Source organism: Motacilla alba, chromosome 17 (assembly GCF_015832195.1).
Source record: "Motacilla alba alba isolate MOTALB_02 chromosome 17, Motacilla_alba_V1.0_pri, whole genome shotgun sequence".
Taxonomy (NCBI): domain Eukaryota; kingdom Metazoa; phylum Chordata; class Aves; order Passeriformes; family Motacillidae; genus Motacilla; species Motacilla alba.
Genome location: NC_052032.1, coordinates 10,192,405 through 10,208,287, shown reverse-complemented (window position 1 = coordinate 10,208,287; position 15,883 = coordinate 10,192,405). Strand labels below are relative to the sequence as shown.

At 48.3% G+C, this 15,883-nt stretch overlaps 1 protein-coding gene across 4 annotated transcripts in view; it reads right to left on the bottom strand.

Annotated features, from left to right (window-relative positions):
- Positions 1-8,892, bottom strand: part of NEK6 (NIMA related kinase 6) — a 43,643-nt gene extending 34,751 nt beyond the window's left edge. The window contains exon 1 of one of the 4 annotated variants that reach the window (XM_038156025.1): positions 8,779-8,892. Coding sequence is in view for 2 of the 4 variants with exons in the window: in XM_038156022.1 (XP_038011950.1) it covers positions 277-367 (91 nt within the window). In the remaining 2 variants the exon portion in view is untranslated. Of the gene's footprint in view, positions 1-276; positions 1,962-8,075; positions 8,534-8,778 lie in introns of those variants that run through there. The other 3 variants (XM_038156026.1, XM_038156024.1, XM_038156022.1) reach the window with 3 other exon arrangements.
- Between the last annotated feature and the right edge of the window lie 6,991 nt (positions 8,893-15,883).

The following is a 15,883-nucleotide window of genomic DNA, read 5'->3' as shown; positions in this document are numbered from 1 at the left end:
TTCAAAGCCGCCTCATAAAACTCTACCCAGCATGCGCAGGCAGCCAGATGCTGGCATCGCAGGAAGGGCTTCCACAGCATCTGGATCCTGCAAGCAACAACCAAACGGAGGCAGAAACTCTTCTCCACATAAAAACATTTAACATTTCTCTACTTACAAAAATAGCTATGCTAGAAATAGCATTTGTGGGTTTTGTTGGGGCGGAGAAGTGAGTGAGACTGCATCATCAATACTGCTACGAAATAAAAGTCAGCTTCCCTGCACACTCCTGAGTACCTGGAACCAACGGCACAAGCTTTCCAAAAACTGATGCAGCTCTTGAGTTCACATCCCCACTTCTGTATCCCTGAGTGCAGCACATCTCCATCTCCCCTCCACACGGGCACAGCTGTCCCTAAAGAACAAGACTCATCCACCAGCACCTTGCAGATCAAGGCCACAGGGTAAAACAAAGAAGATCTGTTCTTTACAATGTCTGCAGAGCTACTTTTATTACTTATTTTGATGACAGACAGGGTTAATGAAGTTCTTGCAGAGAACTCTCCCTTTCCTGGGCTAAATGCCCAAATTCTTTCAGGATTCACAAGACTTGTCTATTTAAATTGGGTCCAATTTTTTTTTTCCCTACAGAAAGGCCTGCACAGAATGTTCTGAAGAGAAGCTGAGAATTAACCTTTCAAGAAAATTATAACTAAATGTGCAAGCTCTGTATAAGAGACAAATCACATTTCCCACTGTAATCTGCCCTCTGTAACAATTTTCTATTGCTCTAATAAGCTTCAGTGTTGAAGCATAAACTCAGTGTATCAGATTATTAACAACCCTGAGCTTACTCACAGAAACAAGAGTCCTGCCCAGCCTGCATTTCTTTCCCAATCTCCCCAATGCTGACACCTTATTAATACCTGTGAATAACACACTACAACTCAGCAAAAGAAATTTTTCAAGTCCAGCAAAATCCAGGTGCAGCTATGCCTGAGCAGGGAAGTTGGAAGCCACGTGGCAAAGCAAGTGCAAAAGCAGAACAGTTCCTCTTCCTGCATTACTGATGAAGCACAAAAGCTAAAATAAGACACTACAGTCACTTCAAAGCGCAAACCAGGGGAACTAAAAGAAATCCCAATAAGTCAGTCACAGAATAAGTTATTGCGTACCTTAATATACAAAAAACTAAGTGCAAACACAGGTACAGAACCATCCCCAACACTGTTTACTCTTGAATGGTAAAGTTCTTACATCTGACACGATGTTATAAATTGAGTAATTGACCCACAAGGAAGTAAAGAGCTCAAGAGAGTTAAAAATTACCCTATAAATACCATAAAGACTAACAGGTTTGTAATACCCACCCAAGAAGCGCTTACTCTAAGTAGAATGATTATGAACACACAGCAAGAATATTTACTCCATGGCCCTGAGCTCAGTATATACAGACTCCACAAAAGGCAGCACTGCTTCTTAATACAGTGACAGCTGAGAGGCGCTCCTTAGGCTCCCAGCTGATTCTAGGGTGGCACACAGACACTCGGCTGGGACTCACTGGGTTCCTTAAAATACAGTCATCACTTTTAAAACCTTTTAATTGTTTTGTGGGGGAGTTTGTTACAATTTAATATTTCTGAGACTCTCATTTTTTTACAACTCTGACAGAAGAGCTAATGAAACACCAGCAGCACAAAGAATTAATCGGAATCTCCATGAGAGAGGAAGGAATGTTTGCGTTCATGTTTGGTATCTGTGTTCCCTGAAATCCTACTCTTGGGGGAAAGAAACTTAAAATACCTACAGCTTTTCTGCCTGTCCCCTCACCGCAATGACAGATTTGCCTCTAGAAGCAGAGCCCACCACAAACCCTCCAAGAAAGGCTTCACATTCAGTGCTCCTAAGCAGGAAACAAAATGTTCCAACAAGGAGAAAACTCATGCCTTTTCATGATGGCAGCAACAAGTGTCCACAAGGTTAAGAACAGGACAAGACACTTCAACTGAAATTCCTGAAAGGATCCTATTGAATGTACTTTGAAGCTGTCATCTGTGCTGTAGGTCAGCATTCCCCAATTACTGCACCCTCTGCAGCGACTTTCCTCTCCAACTCCACAGTTTAAAAATCACCAAGTTAAGAAACAAATTACTCTCCCAAGTCAAAGGGGACAGTTGGCTCTAAGGAAAGAAGGAAAGTTGGAACTTACATTATCCTGGACCACTTGAGGCAGGAGACAGGGGCGGTGTGGGAAGTGAGCACCACTGAGCAGGGGTGAAAGAGCTCGGGCTGTGCCACCCCCAGCACCCCAGCTCTCAGAGGCAGCAGTCCCAACTACCCAGCACCCGCTTTTCCTGTCAGCAGGGACTTAAAACTCCACTCCATGCACACCATGAGTTTTTAACAGGCTGGTGGCTACTTCCCACCTCACAGCAAGAGGGCTTCCCAAAGACCACACGACAAAAGTAACTGGAGAGCAGGATCTGTCACCGAGCTCTGCAAAATGAAAGACTTGCAAATCCTCCCCAGGGTGTGGAGCAACACCTGCTCTGTCAGCAGGCTGAGCTGGGACCGGGTCACAGCCCTTATCAGTGCGGCTTCTGGTCCCTGCAATACCACCCACGTGGTGAGGAGATCGTGATTCATCTGGAGACACTGCGCGGAGGAGCACGATGGCAACAGCCACCCCCAAAGGGACAGCACAACCAGTCCCAGAGAGTCCCACCACATCAAACACCGAAGGGTGTTTGGGCTGAAAGGTGGGAGGATGCACTGAAACAAGACACCGAAATCTCCCCTGGAAGGTCCCTCAGTCTGCTGGCAGGGCTGCCCTGGCTGGAGGGAACACTCTGACAGCCACTCGTTTTGGAAGGCGCTGCGCAGTGCAAAATGTTATCACCCTGCTCAGAGGGAACCTCTGCCCTTTTCTCCAGCACTGCCACACTCAGGGTTTTCACCCTTGGTTCCTCCAGCCTGGCTGGTCTGGGAGAGGTTTGAGTTCATCGCCCCCATATATCCTCCTGCCACCAGCAACGCCGCATCGGGAGCGCTCCCTGCCCGCTAGGAGGGCTCGCTTCCCAAAGGGTTTCTGGAACAGCAGCAGCAGCATCTCCACTCTTGGGAAATCAGCATTTCCACACCATTTCCAACTGATGTCACACGAACAATGCATCCATCCATCTGCTGAACGCAGAAAAAGCCTGTTAGACCTTGGATTGAGATGAACCCAGCCAGAGGTGCAGCCACATCAAGCCTCGGGGAGCTGAGGTGAGCAGGGACCACTGCTCCCGACAGGGAAAGCTCCACAGCTCCACAGAGACAACTGCTCCAGACTACAACCCAAACCAGTCAATACTTTGATAAAATAACAAAATGAATTGCCTTCCTAAATGAAATGCATTGATCTGTCCAGAGTGGTGCCCAAGGTCTGTCCAAGGGCAGGGGATGGACTGGAACATACTTTGATTCATCATGTGAAGCACAATTCAAAGGTTGGAGTCCAGAACTGGAGACCGAAGTCACTCAAAACAAATAAGCACAAAAACTTTAAGTGATTAAGAACTGTAAAACGCCTATAAATAGTCCAGAGGGGTTAAAACAAGAAAGACAGCAAGGAAATCACTATAAAGGAGACAGATGGATGCCAACAGCAGCAACAACTTTCTCATTTAAAAAGAATGATCTTACCATCTTCTGCACCTTGTGATTTGACATGTCGTAACTATTTTAATAAGTTTATAATTGCCATGGTGAACCAGCTCATAGAACAATGAACTAGCACATCCAATTTATAATCCCAAACTTCATGCAGTTCTGTGCAAAACCTCCATTTCTGCCGTATCAAGATCTCAGCAAAGAACACTCCACAACCTACTTTCAGACTTACTTATACCTGCACTCGACTGGAAACGTGGATTTGCTGATAGTTTCCAAACTACCTGATTTTCTTGGGTGAAACACAGTGCAAGCACAGGACAGACAGTATCACCTGATCTTACCAAAACACAGCAGACTATAGAAGTCACGAAGTACCTGCAAGGCTTTTTTTTTTTAAAGATGCAATAAATAATACATCTGACTGCTCAACAAGCATCTGCGAGGTTTCAAGAATGCTTTGGAGTACAAAATTCCCAAGGTTGCATTCACTTACACCACTTGGTTTCAAATAGATACGAGTCTGCTGTCGGCTCACTTAAACGTGTAACGGGAAACTCAAATTTGACTAAAAGGTTGTATTACATTACGACAGGGTTTATATGGAAACCTTTTTAGAAGGAAGAAGCTAAGGGTTTTTTTCCTCTCCCATCTGCGACAGACAGCTGTTCACTGCCTGGAATCTCTGATAGCACACACTTAAAGTAGCACCAAGCTGAAGTAAATAATTTAGAAATTTAATTTCTTTAATTGTACTGACACTGTAAAATTGTTTGCAATTTGTTGTATCATGCCATGTTATAAGTCATGTCACAAGACTTAACACTGGAAGCTACATAAACTGTTTAAACAGAATAGCTAATACAGCTTTTGGCTGAAATATTTTAAAATGTTAAAAAACAATCCAAGAGACTTCTCATGTCTGGACAGCAATGGCACTTACAGTGAGTCCAGATGTTTAAACACTTAGCACAGGTTAGAACTTGAAGTAATCTTGATTCAATTCAAGGCATATAAAAAATATGCCAAGATAGAAAAATCCTTATATACCTGTAAAAAATGTGCCAGCTTCACAGACTTTTGCATTTGAACCACTATTGAAAAGAACTCCTCGTGCTTTTCTGGTTTTAAACAAAACTTTACCTCCAGGCTCTAGAACTGCCACTCGGTCACACACTCAGAAGCTCAGCTCTACCCATCCTACGATTCAGCCAACTCCAGACAGCAGCTCCCAGCCCAGCTTTAGAAACAGACACCTTCTCACCACCCCCAAAACCTGTGAGAAAAGAATGTTGAAGTACTTTATGCAGTTTAATTTTCTGTCATTTAGACACACTGCAGCAATTCCAAAAAGCACTTTGACTTTCAAGTCAGACCTAAATCTAGATTTTGCATGCAAATGTTTTGGCTTCTGGGTTTTTTTCTTCGAAAATAAAAATACTGACTGAGCCAACATCACCTCTCAGTTTGAACATTTTGAACTCTTCCTTCACCTCCTAGATACTGCGTTCTCCTCCATTTAACTTTAGAGACACAGCTCTGCAGTGAAACATGGAATTCACAAGTGGAGAGGCTCAGGGTCCAGCCTGTTCCCAGGACACACATCCCAGTCCCCAAAAGCAGGCTCGGGTCCCTCAGTGCGCCAGTCCCACCACGGAAAAGGCAAGGACACAGCTTGGGAAAGCACCAGCTGCCCTCCAGCAGCCACAAAGAGCCAAGCCTTCGACTCTCTTCTTTAATCGAGCTCCTTTTGGCTCCTTGGTTTTTCAGCAGTTCACTGTGAGCTGAGCCAGCCCACAGGATGGGGAATGCCAGCCTGGGAGCACCAGGGGAACCCCTCCAGGCCGGCAGCAGCAGCTGAGGGACACGAGCCCAGCCTCTCAGACTGTCTGTGCTGACACACGGAATCCTCCCCACTGCTCCCATCAGCTGGAGATAAAGTGCTCTTATCTCGCACAGTGCTCCCTGACCTGCCCGTGGCAGCAGCAGGGCCTTGCTGAGCACCGGCCTGTGCCTGTACTGAAAGCTTTACAAGGGGTGAGTACAATAAACACGGCTTAACAGCTTTTGGTAACAGAAACAACTGTTTCCAAGGCCTCTGCCTTTAACAGGACAGCGCACACTTTGCCCATTTTGGACAACCTTTAACTTCCACACGATTTTGTACTGGGAAAGGCCTCTCTGTCCAGTCCATGCAGTGTGGCACAGGCACAGAGCCTGCTCTGCTGCCATGCCTGTCCCACAGCCAGGAGCAGAGCAGGTCACCATTCTCTGCTACCTTTTCAGCATCTTCAGTGACAAGTGGTACCAAGGCCATCATACACTGTATTTCAGCTGCATGACTATTAAGTTTTTGCCTTCAATAATTCAAGATTTCTTCCTGCATCTTGTATTTCTCCTGGCTAAAGGACACATTTCACATAATTTCCTCCAAACAGCCCCGTCAAGCACCTGGGGAGGTGTGCAGGGTGAGTCACCGTGTGCCCGTAAAAGGTAAAACAGACTGGTTCAGTGAGTTTCCAAGGCAAAGGCAGGAGTGTGTGTCATGGGCAGAATGGCCATGCACAACTTCCAGAACCATAATTCTGTGTTCAAACCATACAAAGCACCACCACCGCCACTCTCTGTCTATACAAGTGCTGAGCTGTAGTAAAACTGTGGAAGTTGCAATTAAAAACAGGTTTGTTCAGTGGTGAAGGTGAGCCCAGCCTCTAAAATGAGGTTCCATGTACTTATTGTTCTCCTTGCTGAAGATCACCATGAACAACCTCCTCTGCAACAAGAGCCTCTAAGAAAAGCAAGTCAGAATGACAAAAACTAAAGCACAAGTTGGGCTATTAAATTCATTTTCCCTAGGACCCATCTGAGCTTTTGTTTAGGACAAAGCAAATGTCCTACAAGGTCCAGATTTCCACTTTCATTATTTCATTTTTGAAATCTTCCTGCAAGTACTTCCTCTGCTCCTCCAGCCACAGTTCCCTTTTTTCTTGTTTAAATTCAGACTGAACACATTTGATTTCTCCCTCCTGCCCCAGCTGTTGGCTGCTGCAGCCACAGGGGTTGGTCTGCTCTGCCAGGTTGGTTGTTGTTGTACATTTTTCATAGCCTTGAGGTCAAATATATTTCACATCACATAAAGGAAGAAAAGATGCTAAAATACATCCACTAATTAATCCTTTACAGATCTAGAAAGCTGCAGGTGTTCAGGAAGGGGACTTGTTGGCAACCACCCCCATTTTACAGCTAAGAGAGCAGAGGCAGAGCTGGAGAAAAGCCCACACGGGCATTTCTGGCTCCTACCCCCATTCAAACAAAAATACTCATTTTACTCTGAGTAAACAACAGCTCATTCAATGCGTAAAAACCTCTTTCAAGCCATTGCAAGAGCCCTTCAGACCAACAGGTAGGTGTGAATAAAGCCCAGAAAATCACTGCATGAGAAGCCTCAGAATCCCTATTTTCTCCAGTACAGCCTCAATAACTGCAAGAAATGAGGAAAAGCCAGTGCAGGCTCAATATTTTCAATGTATAATTCAGTGTTACAGACTGACATAAAACTTTTCAGGCAGGATCATAGAGGGCAAGTACTGCAAAAAAACCTGTTCCCCAGTATGGGCTTGGGGTTCAAGTTCTTCATCTTCATCTGGTTTTCTCCCAACAAAATGAAGAGTGAAGAATTTGAAAAGGTATATAAAAACATTCCAATTATGCATCCATCATCTCTCACAAAATACCTATTTGTCAAAAGACAGAATTCCAGAGGAAGGAAGGGAAAATGAAACAAGCAGAAACATTTTATACATCACAGGTGTTAAGAAAGCAAAAGTTTGGTTCTGCTCTGACAACTCCTTTAGGGTGACAGCAGCCACTCACATTCCATCTCGAATCTCACTCCCCACAGAAGATGCTCTTTTTCCATCATAATAAAAGTTTCTCACAGCTCCCATTTTTTTACGTCTCTAAGACTCAGAGCCAGAGGAAACAGGCAGCAACAGTCTTATCTAAAAGCAGTTCCTTCTTTTTTCTGTTGTTGCCTAACAGAATGTGACCGTCACAAAGAATGTCTACAGGAAAAAAAAAACAGTGGAAAGAGTTTGACTCAATGTCAAGAGATGTCTCAAATGCAGAAGCTGCTGAAATGCTGCAGAAGTTAAACGGTTGCTTACAGTGATTCACAAAAAATGAACTTTTAAAGGAGACACAGAACTGACAGCAAGACAGTCACAATGTGTCAGGAACTTGCATCACTGGACTTCTAATTGCTACAATATTTCCTATCAAACTATTTCTGCAACAATGCCATAGGCGATCACCACGGGCAGAGCTGTTCCATGAGTGCGAGCAGGCAGGCAAACAGATGGGCTCAGAAATTCACCGTTATTCGAACCAAGCATAAACCACACTTTGGAGGGAAAAGATGGTGTTTGATAGTGGAGCTGTACCATGTGCTCTCTCCAAAGCCATGTGTAATCCTCCGGCACTGGGGTTACCGCGGGTTCCCACCTTTGGAGAGCGCGGCAGAGCGCGCCCCGGGAGCGGCAACGGGACCAGGGGACCGCCAGGATCGGTCTCAGGAGACCCCAGCGTGAAGCAGCCGGGCAGGGTCTGGGGGCCTCCCGCACACCCTGGGGTTCTCTGCGCCAAGCCCGGAGCCCCCCCGAGGAGACGAACGAGCACATCCCGGGCAAAGGGGCCAGCGGCGCTCGGAGGGGCGCGGGGCCGGAGGGGAGCGTGGGCTCGGAGCGCAGCTGCTGAAACGGAAACCCCCCAGAGCTCCCCAAACCCTGCGAGCGACACCACAGCGCGCAAACGCTCGCGTTTGTGTCACACTCTCAACTTTGCTCAAGTCGCAAGGCCGCCGCTCGGCCCGTCCGGCGGCGGCGGCGGGGCTGACCCGCCCGGTGCCGCTCCCGGCCGCTTCCCGCTCCCGCCCGGGGCACGTGCGGGCCCCCCCCTCCCGCACGGCCCCCGGCGGCCCCGCCAGCGCGGCCGCTCGATCCCCCCGCCGCCCCTCGCTCGGTCCCGCGGCCCGGCCGGGGCTGCCCGGAGGCGCCGCGCGGCGCCGGGGCCCGCGGCGGGCGGGCACACCCCCGGCCCGGCCCGGCGCGGCGCGGCGCGGCGGAGCGCGGGGCCCCGCGTGCTCACCTGGGGCGCGGCGGAGGCGCGGCGGAGCCGGCGCGGGGGCGCGGGAGCCCCGCAGCAGCGAGCGAGCGGCGCCGCGTCCCGCACGGAACTTCGCCGCGCGCGCGCGCCCGCCCGCCCGCCCCGCGCTCCCGCGCACGCGCCGCCGCTCGGGCGCGCGCGCCGCCGCCGCCGCCGCTGCCACGCAGGCCGGGCGGGGGCCGCGCGCGGGGGGCGGCGCGTGCGCGCTCGGCGCCACCTGCGGCCCCGCACCTGGAGCGGCCCCGCGAGGCCCCGCGGGTCGGGAGGGCCGCCCGCCCGCCACTCTCCCCGCCCCGGCTCCCCGGGCCCGCCATCCCCTCCCGCCGGGGCTGCGGGAGGGCGGCCGGGGCCGCTGGGCTCGGAGCGGGACCCCACGGCGGGTCCGGCCCAGGCGTTTCGCAGCCTCGGGCCTCAGGAGCGGCGCAGCGCAGCTCCTGCGCGAACCGGCCTGAACGGGTCTGGCTCCACAATCTATCCAGCTTTTGGGACAGAAAATCCTCAATCTGCAAATCAAGACATCTATGAGTACTCGACATAAATTGAATTTGAACTTCAAATTCAGCAGGTTTTTTTCACAAGTGAGCACGAATGTGGCAATAAACACAAACCACCGAGCGAGGCTCAGCAATGGTCCCTGAGCAGCGGTGGGGCTCGGGACCAAGGCCATTGCTCCTGTTTTGTCAAGTGTAGTCAGTTTTGTAAAACCTCGGAGGAGATGTTTGCTGGTACGACTGGAAACTCCCAGCGCTGGCACAGCACGGTGCTCACAGCAGCCCTAGAGCAGCTCGCAAACGAAACGCGCTGCGCCAGCAAAAGCACCTTTGCCACTGTAACCATTGCCATGCAGCCCTTTGCTAGTAAAATGCTATTTGAAAGTGCTTTTTCTTCTTTTTAATCACTCCCGCAAGGCAGAGGAGTTGAAGTGCGCTCCCAGCGAGCAAGGAGCCGGTGCCAGCAGGAAGGGGAAGGTCAGCCCGGTCCCCGGGGGCTAAGGCCGGGCACCCGCGATGGAGCCGCGCTCACGGGGCCCTGTCCCTCGCCCCCGCGGTGCCCCGGGCCCGGCCTCGCTGTCTGCCGCTCCGCTCAGGTGCGCTGCAGCTGGCTGGAGCACACGGTGGCACGCAGCCGCCCTGCCCCGCAGCGCCGGGGATTCGCTGTGCGCGTCCGCCGGGAGCGGCGGGAAAGGCCCCGCTCTGCAGAACACGCAGCTTCCAAGGAAATGCCTGCAGCCCTCGTGGCGTGCCGCTGCTCTGTCCCCTCTCTCTCGGCTGATTGCACCACCCACACCTACACCTACACCAGAGCTGCGGGGAACCTGCTGCCCAAGACATTTCGGTTCAAATAAGTCACTTTTTCCAGCAGGCTCCACTTACTTCAAAATAATTCTGTGTTTTATGGAGCCTGAAACATGATGGCAGATCTTTGCCCAAATGGCTTTTATCCATAGAAACTCATACTTTTAGGAAAACCTTCTTGCTACAGCAGTGCCACTTCCAGCATCCAGAGAGATCAGAGACTGCCGTGGTTGTTGGGGAAGACTTTAACTGTTTCTTCTGGAAACGCCACTCAGTTTTGGTTTTGTTACGAAGCTGTTTACACCTAGCTATAGAAATTCACTGTGTTCAGTTTGGGTGAATATAACCAAGATGCAGGGGCTTGAGATTCTGATACATTTAAGAGACAGTGAAAGCCGATCCTCCCTCCTGGAGCATTTCTGATGGCGCAGAGTTTCTCTCCGGGGTGCAGATGCCTGCACAGCTCTGCAATGCTTCTCACCAGAGACAGAGCAATAGACACAACAGATGGAAACTAAGAGGCCACCTGGTTTTAAAGCAAATCATATCATCAATCTATCAGTGCAAAATCTGAAACATGGGAAAGTGCTTAGAGAAACAAAATTAATTCCATTTTTTTCTCCAAACTCAATTTTCCCAAAGTCTGTTGATGTACCATTTGCAAAAACGCATTTCTTTCTCTTAGAATGAGAATGTCAGAGGATTGAGGTGGAAGAACTTAAGTGCTTTACATCAAAACAACAACCAAAAAATATCTATTGTTAGGCTGCCATAAGTTACCGTCTTTCTATTCAGTAAAGCTGTTTTTAAAAATCTGCTACATTCTTGTGCACGGCTCCAAGATCCAGGTTTTTCATGGCTAAATTAGACAGACCAGACAGAATTAATTTAAATTATCAACAGCAATTCAGTTAAGAAAGAAAATTAAATTTCCTCAATTAAGTCTTGACAGAAATAGACTTTTGTTATATCTGTGCTACAGTTCTGTGTGAAATTCTCTTTCAAACAGCCCCTGAAGTGAGAACTTTCAGATGTTTACGTTACTCCTTATGTGTTTCAGGGTCTGTAGAAGCAGCCACAGATCGAGTCTCCTGAAGTGTAAAAAATGTATTTTATACACACACATCTAAATGAGGGTTGCATCATTCACAGATCCCAGCTAATAATTTCATTTAATCAGTTAATTATTTTATACAGTTCAAGGATGGGTTGATGTACATCTTAATCTGCACTTCTTCAAATCACACTGATTCAATGTCCAAAGGAATTCTTAGCAGTTACTGTAAGTCTGCAAGGAACAGAGAATTACCTAAATAAAAGTATCTTAAATAACTTAATTTTTAACCTAAAATACAAAGAAATAGTTTTTTATGTCTCTGAGGCATTTACAGCCAATGCTCACAAGGTTGTAGAGCACCCATGGCCTCCTCACTATTTCCAGCCCAGTGTTGTAGCACTGACCCACTGGGAGTGAGGCCACTGCATGATAATTGATCCAACAGAGCCCAGCACAGCAAGGGAGCCCTGTGCTGTCAGGGGCTGAGAGCACTAAACCAGAACATTCCCGTGTTTCTTGTGGGCATGGAGATTCACAAGTCTGTGGTGGGAAAACTGGAATGATCTTGACCCAAATCTTTAAGGATTTTAAATCAACACACAGTCAATTCCATTGATTTACTTTATTCTGAGAGCTAAATGCAGCTGTCACTGTATCCTTCATCCTCAGCCCGTTATCGATAAATTCCCGGCCTTACTGACTTAATGTATGCCTATTGACTTATTTATTTTCCATTCCTGATAGCACACAGAGAGCACACTGCGAGAAGTTCTTTTTCAGGGGAGGAAAAGCAACACAACAAACAAACAAACAAACAAAAAGAAAGACAATCCCAAAATAACCTTCTTCCTCAAATGCAAACTGTAGCGTTTAAGGAGAGCCAGTCTCGCAGCAGTGGCTGGAGAAGCCAGGCTGTGGATTCCCCTTTCCACAGGCAGGGCTGCAGCTCCCTCCACGCAGGCTGAGCTGCAGCCTGCACGCTCCGGCTCAGATTTCCATAAGGTTGGGTCCCAGAGGAAGCATTAATGCTGAAGGAATGCATACCAGCGTGGAACGAGGCGAAAAGGCAGCACAAAATCTCTCCAACAGATTGCTCGCAGAAACACCTCTTTTGTACCATATTTAAGATCTGTAGATTGATCTCATGAGCATTTGTGCAGCAGTTTAGTCTCAAACTGATAAGCGTGCTCCGAAAGGAGAGAAACAGAATCAAGGGAGATTAAAAAGCGTTGGTCTCGGGGAAGATAAGGAACCCAGAGCCACCACGTGACCCAGAGAGCGCTCCAGCCCGGCCGCCTGCGGATCTCATCAGGGAACCAGATGTGACCAGTGGCAGAATATCCTTCCCAGCGTGAGATCTGCAGGATGTGATTGCCATCCAGGAAAGGGGAGATGGGAAAGTATGATGGGGAAAATGGCCTTTTTTATAGAGTTTAATTGCTTAGAAGAAAGACACGTTTTCCTTTAAAGAAGAAGGGATGCTCAAAAACAGGCTTGGGAAGGTGTCTGGAGGAAGGAGCAGAAGGATTTTTCACATGGACAGAAAACTGAAAATCGCTTCCTCTTTTCTGGTGGTTGTGTGTTTGAAATGATGAAGTGGCAGCAAACAGTTCTCATTCATTTCTTTGGTCAGCTGAAACCAGGGCGGGGCAGTGTAGAAAAAGTGGAAGAGGCCTGTTGTCCTCTTCTCATAGAGCAGGAAATTGTGCATTTTCATTCATGAATCTGCTCATCGTCCTGCATGGAGAGGACAGCTGGGAGAGATGTTCCATCCCAGTGCAGGGAACACCTCGGCCTTAGCACACTCTCCTTGGCACACCCAGGCTGGCTGCAGGGTGGTACCATCACCACCCCAGCTGCAGACAGCCTACAGCATGAGCTCCACTTTGCCTCACAGGGGCTGTGGGGCAGCTGTTACTGTTGCTTTTGTGGAAGGACAAGCGGAGATGGAGTTTTCCAAGCACCCAGTCTTGTAGTTGCAGCTCATTTTGAGGCAAGGAGGAGGAAGAGGAGGAGGAGGAGGAAGTTTGCTGTACAGAGTTGGAGCTGAGACACAGAGTAAGCTATGTGCCCTGCACACACAGCTATCACTCACTGTGCTCTAGAGAGAGAAAGAGTTGTGGGTGCCTCGTCTCAGCCCCAGCAAAAGGTTTCAGAGATGAAGCCCGTGCCCTCGAATCTGTATTCCAGCAGAGCAGAGAAGCAGTGCAGGGAGCAGCGTGCTGGGGTGAGGCCCCCAGCAGCCTGTGCTGCCAAGCAGATGGGCTGCCGTGTTCTCAATCAAGTGCAGTTTTTAAGGTCATGCCTAGATAATGAGCATCACAGCACCCAAGCCTACAGATCATGAATATATGGATGAATATCGACTCTGGCGTTTTCCTTCCTGCAGCTCCGTCCCTGGAGCTGTCCCTCTGCTCCAGCTGTGCGAGTCTGGAGCTGCCACTAACCACTGGTGTTGGAGCTCACCCTGCCCTTGCTGCTGGCTTTGGAGCACCTTCATTCAGGTGCCTCACTTCTCCGGGCAGGGTGTGAATGTGGCTCACTGGGCTGGGGCCACAGAGCAGCAGGATAACCGCAGAGCCTGGGCTCAGCAGTGAACTCAAACCATATGTTAAGCTGATAGTGAAGATAAACCCTTCTAACTACTTCATTATTGTGTAAGCAAGAGGCATTATTGCTCTGTCTCCTTGTTTTCTTAATGAACTGCCTTAAGCTGATCCCTGTTTATACACTTTATACAGCTTATACAGTGTTCCTGGTCATTAGTGAGGCTCAAATGGCTCCCCTTGAGCAGCCAGAGAAGAGGAGACAAGAAAGAAATAGAGAAAAGGGAAGGAGAAAAGCAATTGAAGCCAGATTGAGCAGCTCTGGCTTTAACAGTGCTCGGCCCTTCCCCTGTTTTTGCTGACATTCCTCCTGGTGACCCTTTCCAAGTGTTCCGGGCGAGTTTCGCAGGAATGCACAGCTCTGTCTCCGTGAGCTCGCCTTGTTATTCCAAAGGAGCTGGCACGGCTCCCCAGCTTTCACAGCCAGATGTTACGAGGGTGACCCTGCCAGACACTGCAGGCATGCACCTTCCCGTTCCCAGCCCCTTGCATGGGGAATCGTTTCAGAGGAATCTATTCTGGGGAATGCTTTTCTTTTGTGATTTGTTCTCTTCCTTTGCTCTGAAGACTGACTCATAGCACCAATGCTGTATCATTTCACAGCTAAGGAAAGTGGGATGAATTTTGCTATAAACTTTAACGGCAGCAGGACAGATTGGTAACTGAAGGATTTTTGGGTCCTACACATGAGTCAGGACCCAAGCTGTGCTCGTTGTTGTGGAAAAAAAAATAGGACAAAAGGAGACTCTTACCCAGAGAAAGCCGCGGGTGCTTTTACATTTCAGACTAATCATATGGATCCACAGAGACAAAAGAATGCAAATGAAAAATGAGGCACTATTGGTAGCAGAACACACAGGGATCATACAACATCAACAGCTCCTCTTCCATCTTTTCTTTGCCTGTGCCAGGTGTTCTGTAGCCTGTGGACAGTTCTGGGGATGCCCACACCGAGGTGCAGAGCAGCAATGCATCACTGCACACTGACTGACAGCACAACAACTCCATGATCATAGCCTCGTGTCCTGTGTGCTGCGGCACAGCCCACGACCGTTTCAACCTCCAACCTTCTTCCTCTTCTACTGCTGCTCGTAGTTTTGAACTAAACTATAAATTCTGTGGGACAAAAACTTCGTGCATTGTAGGAGCCCACTGGATTCCTGACCACTGTTATGCTTTCCAAGAGCTACTGAGCTGCAAATACTTAAAGTATGTCTCAGAACCAATGACTTGTAACTTCACTTAATGTCAAATGGAGATTGCACTTTACCTCAAAATGAGCTGAGGTGGAGGTGGAAATAATGTCATTTAAATTTAATACCATCTTTTGATGGTAACATTCAAACATTCAAACAAATTACAAATTTAACCTTTAAAATAGTATTTTGAAAGGAAGTTAAAATAATTGCAGAGCGTAGCTCTTAAAGTTGAAGTGGTTTCTGTTCCTGCACTGAAAGGTGCTGCAGAACTGCAAAGCATTATGTTTATTTATTAATAATCCCACAAAGAAATTTTTATGATCGCCACTGGGGACTGTCTGACAGGTGACACGGGCGACCTTCTGCCAGGAGTGACATCTCTCCCCTACAATTTACATTCTCTAAATGATTTGCGATCAAATTACTTACAGCACAAATTAGTTTCTCTCCCCACTGTTGACTCCCACACCACCATATTCAACTGTTTGTTCCACAGGGCCATAAAAATAATAATATGGAAAGTCAGTGCCTCTGCTTCCAACATGGAAACAGTGCATTGGCCAAGAGATCGATTCCTGCACTCATTTTCTCAGGCACTGGGATTTGCATCTGGGGGAGATGCAGGTCATTGGCTGGAAAAGAGCATCCTGGGTTCACATTTTGATTGCACAACCAGATAAACAAACCAAGTGCCCCAATTAGAGGGAAGAAAATAATCAGCATTCGGTGGTACAGGAATGGAGCAGACCCAGGAACAGCTTTGGAACAGCCAAAGAACAAACCCCAGACATTTACTGGGTGTTAGGGAGACTGTAACAATCAGTGGCAGGGAAATGGTTAAATAATGGTTAATATATTAAAGGTGCAAAGGGTCTCCTGACCTCTGCCACTGTCAGTTCTGTCAATGGGCCAGCAGACGCCAGCGGAATA